General features: G+C 36.8%; 2 protein-coding genes across 2 annotated transcripts in view; both read right to left on the bottom strand.

Annotated features, from left to right (window-relative positions):
* Positions 1-1,020: 1,020 nt before the first annotated feature.
* Positions 1,021-6,141, bottom strand: ptk6a (PTK6 protein tyrosine kinase 6a). Its single transcript, XM_056773305.1, has 8 exons — positions 5,712-6,141; positions 5,383-5,504; positions 4,993-5,159; positions 4,354-4,522; positions 3,769-3,927; positions 3,444-3,625; positions 3,179-3,332; positions 1,021-3,072 (listed from the first exon to the last, which is right to left on the bottom strand). Exons 1-8 carry the CDS (start codon positions 6,077-6,079, stop codon positions 2,813-2,815), a joined length of 1,581 nt encoding a protein of 526 aa, XP_056629283.1. The 5' UTR covers positions 6,080-6,141; the 3' UTR covers positions 1,021-2,812.
* Positions 6,142-7,597: 1,456 nt separating this feature from the next.
* nol4la (nucleolar protein 4-like a) overlaps positions 7,598-12,880 on the bottom strand; it is a 31,675-nt gene continuing 26,392 nt past the window's right edge. Inside the window, exons 9-11 of the mRNA XM_056773265.1 lie at positions 12,509-12,628; positions 12,130-12,319; positions 7,598-11,984 (exon numbers count right to left, since the gene is read on the bottom strand). Of these exons, the coding sequence (XP_056629243.1) occupies positions 11,764-11,984; positions 12,130-12,319; positions 12,509-12,628 (531 nt within the window). The 3' untranslated portion in view covers positions 7,598-11,763. The remainder of the gene's footprint in view (positions 11,985-12,129; positions 12,320-12,508; positions 12,629-12,880) is intronic.

Below are 12,880 nucleotides of genomic sequence, written 5' to 3' on the forward strand. Positions count from 1 at the left end.
GTTCATCTATAGTTCCCAGCATGCTTTGTATCTGACTTTATTTTTTCAGATTAACTGTAATTTTAAGTGTTTTTCAGTAAAAAGAAAGACTTGTTTGAGCTTTTTGTTAATTTATCTTTGAGATTTAGGAGAGTTTTGGTATCATTTTTAAATTTGGGTTTTTTAAGTTGTTATCTGTGTTTAGAATGTTGGTGCTTGTGCCAAGGGTGAGGGAGGCACGCTATTACTCATGAAGTGTGTTATTTAACTTATGGTGCTGTAACTGTGCTAATGCAATTACAGAGACCACCAGTCTCTCCTTATTGTTAATAATATATACTTCATATATCAAAATGAAAGTGAGTGATTTGTGAAGTTTGAGTTAGACAGATGTTTTTGTTCAGCATTATTTTTTATTGTTTACTATAATTAACATTTAAACAAAAACTAAAAATTACTTTATTCTGTATAGTAATTTGTACTTGAATTATAGCTGCAAATTTGAGTTAAAAAATGTTCTTGTAAATTGTTAGAGGGATTTTATTAAGTGAATCAACAAAAATGTATAAATTTACTTATAACAACTTGTAAAACAACTTTTAATGTCAAGTTGGTTATTTAAATCTACAATTTTGTATTTAATGGTATTTTAATAAAAAAAATATTTCAGGAAAACCATAGTAGTCAACCCTCTTCAAAGGACACAACTGGTTCTCCTGAATCAGTAAAAACTGATCTTATTTGGGTCAAAGTTTTAATGTCTCCATTACTTGACCCTTCGCCTAGATATTTTGGGGTCATAGACTTCCCTCACAAGTTGATTCTAAAAAGAGACACATGCTAAAACTGGCACCTGCCTCAGTCTGTTGTTTTGGACTATGAAATCTCCCAGAAACTCTTTTCTGTGAACCAGACCGGAAGTACCATCTTGGTGAACCAGAGCTCCAGTCTGTCCTGGACTACAGGGTTACTCTGTACAAAAGTCATTCACATGTTCTTGGAATTGTTCCGAGTCATTCTTTTTATTTTTGTTCTGAGTGAGATGTTCACCAGCAGTGATTGAGACTTTAGGTTTGAAAACCTTTACATTCACATCGACCAATTCAATTTCAAATTGTACACTGAATAAACATGTTAAAATATGGGATCAGGTAAGGTCAGTCTAACTGAATAGTTAATTTGAAACAACAGAATTTTCAAAGATCATGTTTTTTATTGTGCATTTCAAGAATCAATCAAAATGCAGCTGGGTTGTTTTGACTAAGTAATAATACAGCAAACTTACACAATAAAAACATGATTTTTGAAACTTTCTAAAAACAGTTCTCCATTTTTGCAAATAAACTCTTCAATTAGAAATAATATAAAAACAATTCTGTTTGCATTAACTAACATTAACAAAGATAAATAATGACTATAAAAACATATAAGTTCATCATCAACTAATGCATAAACTAATGGCACCTTACTTTAAAACGAGTCCAGATAAATTAATAAAAGCACATGCGTTATTTAAAAGCAAAGAAACAGAAAGAGGTCACACACAAGAGCGGGATGAGGTCTAGCCCATAATAGCAAATCACATTTGGCTCTTCTTTGGTTTGAATCATCCGGTGTCAGTTTGCAGAGGACAAGAGAAGCCAAAATTCCTGCTGGGATGTAATTCCAGCCAATCAACTTGCAGAAGAGACCATGATGGTTCACCCATCATGGACAACTTGTATATTTTCCAATGAGATCTGGCCTAGCAAGTCCAGAGTGTTCTTGACTCTATTTCTGCTCACCACACACCCACATCATGGACGCTGTGTATGGGATGTGCAAGTCATATTGATTTCTTGCAATGGTAGTGGGTATATATGTGAAGATGTGTGTTGGAAGGCCAAGTTGGAAGGACGACATGTTACAAGATTGCAAGAACTACTGAAGCAAGAGATTGTAAAACCTACTGCCCTGGTGATAAAAACACCATGCCCTGACACACTATGTTCAGGAATAATGTTTTACTTCTCTAATATATTACAGAGCGGAATACAGAGTAGTTATTATTATGATTTGTGAGGATCACCTTAATAATTTTTGTTTCTTTTTAGTTTATCTTTTATTCTTATCATGTTTTTGATTGTGTTAGTCGGCTGTATTCTTTAAGTTATGATTACTTAATCAAAACAACCCAACTTGATTTTTGAACTTTTTTAAAAACAGATTTTTCTGCTTTTGCAAATAATCTCTTCAAATATGAAGAATAGATCTCATGATTTGGTTTATGTTAACATTGTAGAATAGTTTCAGCCCTTTCTTCCTCAAAATGTTTCTAGCACATCCACATTTTTCAACTGGGCAGTTTACCTTTTGTCCATTTTACAAAGCTTATTGACAAGACTGTTGTCACAAGTAATACATTTATGAAACCTCAGCTGAGCCAAATGAAAAATGTATCTGCAACAAGTGACTAGTCACCAATTTTGAACTGAACATACATCTTTAAAGTAAAACAAAGCATTTACATCTTATTCGTTGAGAAATGTAACTGTATTCCTATCTGGAAGTTCAAGAAACATTGTGATAGTGATAAAAATTTACTTTTATAAGCATTGACTGCTATCATCTGTTTTAATTTGTGCTTTGGATTTATCAAAGTAAATGCATATAATATTACAAAACATTTGAAAATAAGCATACAACAAAATAAACATCTTGATACTGTAAAATAAAGTGTCGACAACTTGGATCTACCGAGCTCAATTCACTCCGAACGAACACATAAAATGTACCTGAAACAAAACTCCTTGAGCTGCTTTGGATAAACCAAATGCAGAAGTGTAAACTATCCTCAGCACATTTCAATAGAATTGCAATCCTCTGTATAACTACTGTCCCCCGCTGGATCTGACATGTCATTGCATGTCCATTTTAAGTGTCCTGTGCAGTTGTTCATGAGAAGGTCTTTCACATAACTGAAATCTGGCCTTTCATCTGCTGAAATCTTCCAACACATCAGCATTATGTCGTAAATGTGTGAGGGGCACTTATCAGGTGCAGGCATTCTGTACCCCGAGCCGATCAGATTAAATACCTGGCAGTTTGTGTAACCTGTGGAAACGCACACAGACAGTGGGTACACCTTCTCCTGACCCATTTATCAATAAACAGTATATTCACTATACACAAGCAATTTAAACATGCGTGAAGTACATACCTGGATATGGAATGCCACCATATGAGAACATTTCATAAAGAAGGATTCCAAACGACCAGACATCAGATTTGTTGGAGAATCTTCCATGGCTGATAGTTTCAGGTGCACACCATTTATATGGTATTTTCTTATCCTCGGATGTGTAAATCGGCTCCTGTAAAACAAGAGGCGATCAACAATTATCACATAAAATTGTACAGGTGAATTATATGAATTTTGCTATTAATAAATGATTTAATCAGTTAGAAGGTACTGTGAACCTTACCTTGATGATTCGTGCTAACCCAAAGTCAGCCACTTTACAAATGTAGTTCTGACCCACTAAAACATTTCGGGCTGCCAGGTCTCTGTGGATACTGTTTTGTTCCTCAAGGAACGCCATCCCATCAGCCACCTGACTCGCCATTTCTGTCAGTGTCTGGGGCTCAAGGTCTCTCCCTTCCTGTTCTGTATGCATTAAAAAATAAAAGTAATGCTTAGGTTATGTGCGTTTAAATATGGATTTTCTTAAACAAAACACTCTTAACAGTTTTAATGTGTATAATTGGCAAAATCGACATTTTTTAATAGTTAATTGAAAGGTAGAAGACCTCTTAGAAAATTGAGCAGGTTGCCTTTTTCCATAAGCTCCGTTATGATGTAGAAAGGGGCGGAGCTTGTACAAACAGCGAACAGTGTGATCAGATGTCTGTGCCTGAGTTTTTTTAAGATTTCAGTCTCCATTCGGAATTCCTTCTGAGTCATGCACTCTAGAGGAGATGAAAAACAGTAGATCAGATCAGATGAAACAAGAACCTGCGCTCTCAGTCCTTCAGCTCTATGTCGCAGAACAAGAAACACAGCATTTCTCACATTCCCAAGCACTAACAGGAACAAAAAAATATGTAAATACTTCAAACGGGAAATGGTCCGTAACACTGAGATTATGAATCATCTTATTTCAAAGTGAGAGATTTATCTAAACAAAAATTATTGAAGTGATTTTATAGTTTTACTTCTTCTCAATGTAAGCCAGTGCTACTGTATATGTATCTGTACATTTCCCACTGTGAATAAAGTGCACCTTCTTTTCCTTTAATGTATGCATAATCTATTGTATGCACAAAGCGAAAAATTAAAATCAATTAAATTAAAGGTCATAAAACAAATGACCAAAATACATCCAGCTAGCCTACCATTTTTCTTCAGGATCTTAATGGCCACATTGACAATGCCTTTCCAATTTCCACGGTAAACATCAGCAAAGAATCCTTTACCAAGCTGCTCTTCCAGAGTAAACTCGTCCTTTGGTAATTCCCAGTCATCTACCGTTTCGTGGGAAAGATCTTGTGGTTCTGGCTCAGGCTGATGGCATAAAACAGAGAGAAACTCAGGACGAGGAAATACAAGAAAAAAAGGACAGCTGCATATGTGTACACACACACAGATATATATATATATATATTTAATACAATGTTTATTGTTTGTGTTGTGGCTTATATTCTCTGTGCACCAGAACAAATTCCTCATGTGTGAAGTTATACTTGTCAGTCGAGTTCATTTTTAAGCAATTTGCGGAAACCGATTTATAATTAATTCAAGTCTCGTTCCTCATATCACAAATGCTTTCTTGAGGTGGTTCTTCCAAGTATCTCAATTCTCTGAGACAGCACTTGTATAAGAATCTCGACCTTACACATTTATATTTAGTCATTCAGCAGACGCTTTTATCCAAAGCGACTTACAGAGAGTTCAGGGGTCAATACAGCGATGCACACATACACAATGCACCTCATTATTGTTTTTTCCTTTCTGAGCATATGAATCTCACATACCTTTATGCAGGGCTCTTTCAGATGGAAGGCATGATCCACTGAATGCTTGCTGTAGTGGTCCACCAGCTTCTCCACGCTCGGAAACATTCGACTTTGATCCAAATAGAAATTCCCTTCATCATTTTTATGAACCCTAATGTGTTTCACTTCCCTGTCACTGACAACCACTGACGGAATGAGACACGACAGATGCATGAAAGGTTTGTTAAGATATCTTTGTCATGCACTTGATGTCAACACAAGAGCTTTTTGGATAAATTACTCACATTAATCACATTTCACTATTAGATTCATATTGCCCCTTTTTATTTGTATGATAAATATCAACAATGGTAAGTATAAAATCAGAAAAAGCACAAATCTTAGCACACTACAATCGTTCTGACTTACCAGATAATACACATCCTATTTTGTCTTTCTCACTGTGTCTCACCAGGAAAGCACCTATTCCATTACCTGGAGCCAAAAGCAAATTCTGGGTCTCAAAGCGGTTCAGCGTCCCAAAATACCAGCTAAAACACAATATTAAAGAGTTATACATACTATAAAACAATTCACATTATAACTATTGAATCCATTGGAATTCATGTGTTGCTTTCCAATGGTTCATTTTCATTAGGGTAATAAACAAGCGAAATGTGGTCCCAGGTTAGGAAAAGTTTACGCGCGCAGTTATGATGTTGCGCACAGGTAAGATTCGTAACACCGCATCTACTCACGGTTGCTCTTTCACCGTCTCACTTCTCGCCAGGTAGTTGTGAGGAACGTATCCTTCGGCTTTCACGGTTCCGTCTTCGTTGAGTTTAACGACTTTCCACCAAGCACCCGAGCGCTCGCAGATGTGGAACATCTCTCCCTCCTGGAAGGACAGTTCCTCCTCCGCTCGAGCCTGGAAGGGCCATATGGCCTTGTAGATCTCTTCCTCGTCGTAGCACTCCTGAGTTGCCTCAATGGACTCATAGTCGTTATCCGTCGGGGGTTTGTCATTCTTTTGCGGTTCTGTGATATTTTCTTTATCAGCCTTCCGATTGAATATGTCACACAGCGCCTGCAAATTTAGGCACAAACAGCACCCGTTCCCGTACATTTCATTTAGACGAATGAGTGACAAACATACATTGAAAGGAAACAGTGCCAGAACAGGGTGGAGCAGAGGCAGCGTTTCACAACAGCAGATTTTCAGAACGATAATGCCGTCTAGGTAGGCAGCACACTAGGTTTTGAGACCGTCTATAGCCTAATGTATTTTGGAGAGATATACGCACTGTTTTTAACATTTAAATCCTAGTAGTAAAGCGGTGTGCATCTATGAAAAATGTTACATTTTATTACTAAACTATGGTGTGACAAGACATGAATGAAAATGTACAAGTGTGTCCATATATATACAGTGCATAACAAATTTATTAAAACACCTGTATGTCATAATAAAAGGAAAACAAATATTTAACCATATTTGTCACTGACTAGCCAAATAACAAACTTGAATAATGAAATGTCTGTATTTACGTTTTGATAAGCAAATTTGAGCAGTTACTGTTAACATTTAACCTTTACAAGGTGTTTTTTCTAATGAGGATTGGAAGTAATGTAATTATGTCCTAAATGTAAAATATTTATAAAAATGAATAATGAATAAAAACAGGCTATGGAGAACAACAATTCTAGCTTTAGAAATACTTCTACTGGGGCATTAACCCGGTGGTTCTCAAATTGGGGGCCGTGGCTATGCATGGTCACAGGTTTTGGGGGACGTCATGAAATATCATCAATTTTATGCGATCAAACATCAGAAAAATAAGCACAGCAGCAAAAATAACTGATGTTTCAGCATTGTATAACTGGATATGTTTTTGGTTTGATTCAAATTTAAAATAGAAGATTATAAGTAGAATTTATAACTGATTATAACCAGAACTTCTTGGATATTCAGGAAAAAAACTTGTCTTTACCTTATAGCTTTACCGTAATATATATATATATATATATGAAGTGTTTATTTCCAAAATGAGACAACTCTGATAACCCAGTTTTTTACTGTTCATTCCAATTAATAATAATCAAACTGCAGTTAGTTTTGTTTAAGCCATAATAACTGAAAAAACAGCTACTATAAACACAATAACACAATAAAAACATGATTACATAATGAAAAAAACAGGATTTTAGATTTGTTTATTTCATTTTGGAAACAAACTCTTCGTTCTGTATATAACTTATAAATATGTTTTAACTGTTTTGTGGTATGAAGCAAGCCCCTTTTGAGAATGAGGCCTTGATTTTACTCAATTTGTATGAAATTTAGTGTGAGTTTTACTGCATCATATAGTGTGAGTTCTCCGCATAATATTGCTGTTCAAGGGAAAAATGATTTCTGAAAATGTTGTTACTAAAACAACAGACATAACTAGATCTCCTTCAGATACATATTTTCAATGTCTCTCTATGTTAAAATTGTTCTCTAGTCTGCAATAAAAAGTGAGATATTCAATATCCAAAATAATTTTTCATGTGGGCAAATTCCACACTCCACCTGATTTCTTAGCAGCTCAACAACAATAATACTGTGATGGTGAAAGAAACTCGGACTTCAGTATGATTTCAGTTCACAGATTTTATTCAGACAGCTCTGGAGGAAAGACCAACTCGGGTAGCAGGTGCTTTCTCATCTCACAGCGATGACACCACACCGAACATTTTAAAATGTCTTCGAACGAGTCTTTCTGCAAAGTGATATGTAAAAGGCAGGAAAATCACCCACCTGTGCTTTTTTCTTTGTGTACATTAAACAAACAAAAATGATTTTTACCTGCAATATTCTCCATATTGTAGTCGTTTCACACACATTTATATATATATATTTATGTTTATCAACACTTTTCTAAAGATTTCAAATATTCAGCCACATTTACTGGAGAAGATTCACTTTTAAATCACAATAAATATATATAAAATGAACAAACAAAAAAACACATACATAGCAAATCCAATATAACTGGGTTGATATTGGAGAGAGGGACGACTCGTCAGCAAAGACGTACAAATCTGGTTAAAAAAGGTAACGCAGATCCAAGGGTTCCTGAGGTTTGCGTGTCCCCCAAACATACGTAAGAGGTGTAAGAGGAATGGCTTTCCGACTCTCTGAGGCCAAAGATTACATTTCAACATGCGTTGGGTGGGATCTGTTTAAGAACCCCCATCCCAAAACAAAATGCCCCTTTATATTCCCAATAAAAAATGACATCACATCAAGAGGATTTTCGCTGTTTCTACAAAAGCAGAGACTGCATAAAAAACAAAAGGGAATTCTTATATGGGGCTTTTTAATCCCACATTTGTGGGGAAGAGAATTTGTGGTGCACTTTGTGCTGATGAGAAGTCCCTCCTCTCTCTTTCTTCTTCAGCATCTACCATCAATAGTGGCAATCACATTTAAAGGCCCTTACACAGAAGATGGTTTGCCTTGGATATGGAAAAACATTCAAGGTATAGGCAATGTATTTAACCTGATAAACAAATAAAAACACATTTGCATTGATTAAAGCAATGACATAAGATAGAAATAAAAAATCACATGTCTTTTGTGAAAGTGTGACTGCAATCCAATACAAAAGTGTGCAAAGGCCTTTACTGTGGTTTCAGTTAAGATTTTCCCTAAAGGTCACCCTCCTTTCAGATCTGACCCTAGCTAAAGTAAAAATCACGTCAAACAAGACAAGAGGCGGGGGCTTTACCAGGACAAACAGAACCAACAACAACAACAACAACAAAAAATGCAGCAAGAAAGAAAATCGTAAATTCTGTACATGTAAACATCACACACTTCCACTGAGTCAAGAACGAGAAAGAAATCATACAAAGCTTCACATTGGTATACAAAGAGAAACTGAGCCTCTGCCTACAGTTTCTAGTAAGTACAGGAGTAAAAACAAAGAAAATACCATAATAATAATGTTACAAAGCACCACAAAATTAAAATATATCACAGGCAATGGTTGTTACCACATCTGAATGCAGATTTTTGGCTGCATCGAATAGAAAAATAAAAGGTTGTAGCATTTCCTTTGTTTTCAGTTTTTCCTTTTTCTCTTGAATGTGTTGTGTTCACCAACCTCAGATATCAGAGCTCTAATGGTCTACGCTCTTTAATGAAATGTAAAAACTATCTTAATACACGTATGTCATTTAGAAACAAAAAGGTAGAATCGATTCACGGCCTAGTACAATCTTTGTACTTTCAAACTCTTTGTTTTCCTGCAAAAACGTTTACTTTAGAATAAGCCCTGAAGTATTTTGCTTGATGGCGAGTATTCAGACACTATGTCTTAAAAGCTCACATTTTTTAATCTGTGGCATAAAAGGGGGATGTGATAAATAACTTAAATAAAAACATAAGATCTGTTTACTATTTTCTTCTTAAATATTAAATATCCACTTGAACATTTCAGCAAATAATCACGTCACAGAAGAAATGAAGACAGGAGATTATGGCTTGAGAACGATTAGCTGCATTTTATAATTTAGAATCATGTAGATGGTTTTAAGGCTCCGTCTCATTTGACTCCTTCTGTGTACGTTTTCCTTTGCGGATTGTAAAGTGCTACCATGTTTTTCACCAATCTGAATAATTTATAAAGTTTAACATCTGAATATAAATTCCCAATGATCCTGCACATATCATTTGATATTTTCATCAAGGTATCTAAGTTAGAGGTAATAAAAGGCTCCATAGCCACGTATCAAAACCAAGTTGTGTGAGGCAACTTAGAGCTTCTTTTCTCTCCATTTGGATGTCAAATTCAGCCGCTCAGAGACCAATCTGAGATTCGCGGTTTTCATTTGGAATGTTGAGACTCGCAACGCTGATCCTCTTCGGTGTTGCTCAAATTAAATAAACAAATAAAAAAGAACAAACAGTAACAACAAATGCAATGTAAGACAGCAGAAATATACTGGCAATCCAAAAAATGAAATGTTTTACAGCTCAAAAGAAAAAATGCTATTCCGCAGAAAAATGTTGCAGAGCAAGGACACGGTTCAAGCTATGGCTACAAGAGTTAACACTTGAAGGCCCTGTCACTCTGCTAAAGGCTAGAGAGTCGGAGTGAGATCTCATACAACGTTATGCAGTTTTACGAGGGATCAAGTCATAATTCTTCAGGATTGTCTTTTGCTTTTTTGTAATACAGTTTTTTAAAGATGGCGTTTGTGAACGTGAAAAATGGCAGGCAGAACGAAATGCAAGCTCGCAAGCTTTATGTGGGTGATCCTATCCCAGTCCCCCGACCACTGCCAAAAATATGCCACTTCAACATAGCTGTCTTGACAGAAAGGACATGATGACATCATCCTTCCTGTCAATAATTTGTTTCTTCCTCCCAAACTATGCGTATTCAGTACAGTATGTGTGCAGATGTCCCTCTGTATGCATTTGTCCCCGTGAAGATGAAAGTGTCTCAGTCATGAGGTTAGAAAAGAAGAGCAGCATTCACAACCTAAATGTATTTGCAATGCAGTGCATCATGAGAAATGCAGTCCTTGGTCCATATTTTTCTGTTTTTTTCCTTCTAATTTATGTCAACAAGTCCTTCCATTTTGGATGTTGATGTCACGCATGTGTTCCTCTGTCTGTGAAACATTTTCCTACAGTGCATTGATGTGCTGAGCATGGAGGGTTGCCAAGGCAATAGAGCTTGTAGGAAAGGGTTTGAAGCGTTCCTCTCAGCACAGCTTCATTTGCATAATGTATGACGGTGCACCGTTCCCAACCAATAGAATTTCATCACCTTTAGCTATAACCAATCATTGTTTTTTAAGTAGACTTTAGAATGTGCATGTGTAAGCTTGAATGGAAATTCGTATATATGGGTAAGGAATATATATTTATATATGTACAAACAACATTTAATGTGTTTATAATTGAAAATGATACATTTTCAGATAGTAACACATTATAACGATTATCATCTACATTGCACCTTCTCCCCAAACCTCATTAACATCAAACAGATTGAAGAGATCTTGAAAAAAAACCTCTCTCTTGGATCTGTTCTGTTTCTAAATGGCTAAATATGGATCAAAGTTGCAGCATGGTTATCTTTATAATAACAGAAAAACTAAAATTTCTGAGGTGTGTTAGTTTTGGCTCATTGGTCGAAGAAAGTTTTGTAGTTCAATAAGACATAGAGGAGATCATAAATTTGATATGATGTAACTTGGTTGCAAAGAACTTTTAGGCATGAGATGACATCACGGGTTTGTAGTACAGAGAATGTTGAAGATGAAAGGTTGCGGCTCGCTGTGGTTGACTGTCCAACAGGCTTTACGCACTAACTGCAGGATTGTGCTCTGCGCAAGACATGTCTTCCTTTGTGTTGCATTCTCTGATCAAAAAACAATGCTCAACAAGTCATCTCAGCCCTTCAGAAAGGTCTCAAGATATAAGGAAATTTTATAAAGACACTATTTTGAACATAAACCTCTGATGGGCCATGAGTGAAAAAAGAGGAGGCTTTTAGCATAGGCAGAGTTTGGGCAGAGAGGGGCAATGGCAATAGATGAAATGTTATAATTATGAACATAAAATGAGTCTGCCACGCCCCCCACAACTCCACCTATATGGGTTTTAGGTGTTTGTACTGTATGTGTGTAAGTGCACATAGCTACATGTATCTTTCTTGTCATTGCATGTATGTTCTGTGTGTGTGTGTGTGTGTGTGCATTGATGTGTGTATGAGAGAGAGACGGGCAGCACCAGACCATGTGCAGTTCTCAGTTCTGCTGCAGTATGAGGTTCTCCAGTTCATCTGCCGAGCGAAGCAGGAACGCTGCGGACTCGCGGTAACCTGCGATAAGTTGCCGAACAGCCGTGACTTCAGGCGGGCTGAGCTGGGCGGATGCTCCCCCGCCTCCTCCGCCCTGACCATGACTGTTTGAACTGGAGGAGGAAGTGCTGTTGGATGCCAAAGATTTCATGCTGAGATCGGTAGGACCTAAGAGAACAAAAAACATTTATTAATCTACAAGTCAATGTAGATAGTAGATCTACAGAATAGAGTACAACAATGAAGAAACAACAACCTAAAGTTTTAAAGCAAGTGACCTGTGAGATTCAAATAGATTCTTGCTTCAACTCACCATTGGTTTGTTGTGTACCGTTGTTTTGGAGGCTGTTGCCAAGTGTCCCGTATCCACGGAAACTGTAGTTAAGTCCACCATTGGTGTAGAGTTGGTCTTGGGAGTAGGCCGAAGCAGCCAGTGAGAAGCCTGAGTTTGCCAGGGCAGCCGGATCTCTGGAGCTGGATTTGTCTGATGAAACGTTCTCATCCTGAGGAGTGAGCAGTTGAGTGGACCGATGGGAAGAAAATAACAGTATGGCACAAAAACGACACACAAATCAACATTAAATTGCTTTGAAGAGACTAATGAACTGATTTGATTTTAATCATAGGCACAGGATCCAGAGCCAATAATACTAAAAGAGGGCAATATTCCCATAGCACACACACAGACTTACATGGGCCTGGTAGATGTCAAGGCGCATCCTCTTAGCTGCATTACGTGTTTCACTTTCACATGCGGCTGCAAGGATGTTCTCAGCCATGGCGGAGGTGAGGTGAGGGGGCGTGGGCCGTGTCTGACATCGTGAAAGAAAAGGAAAAAAGTGCCATTACCTTAAAACAGCAGATAGTGCCCATTCTTTACAAATTCTGTTTTGACCTATACTATACTAACACAAATACAATTGCTGTTATTATGTAATTATATTAAATGCATTCAAATAAGAATTTAAGTCTTAAGGTTTTGAGCAATGGCAATATAACGGTACAGCCTTGTGTCTCCCTGTTTAATGTTTTTTCAAAATCGTGTTTTTCGAAAAATAGCTGTC

The sequence above is a fragment of the Triplophysa dalaica genome, chromosome 18, assembly GCF_015846415.1.
Source record: "Triplophysa dalaica isolate WHDGS20190420 chromosome 18, ASM1584641v1, whole genome shotgun sequence".
Taxonomy (NCBI): domain Eukaryota; kingdom Metazoa; phylum Chordata; class Actinopteri; order Cypriniformes; family Nemacheilidae; genus Triplophysa; species Triplophysa dalaica.

Coding starts and splice junctions, on each gene's coding strand:
- ptk6a (XM_056773305.1), bottom strand. CDS start 6,079: ATGTACGGGAACGGGTGCTGTTTGTGCCTAAATTTGCAGGCGCTGTGT. Junction 3,928..4,353: donor TAAGATCCTGAAGAAAAATG/GTAGGCTAGCTG, acceptor CATCTCCTCTAG/AGTGCATGACTCAGAAGGAA. Junction 3,073..3,178: donor TGGTGGCATTCCATATCCAG/GTATGTACTTCA, acceptor GCGTTTCCACAG/GTTACACAAACTGCCAGGTA.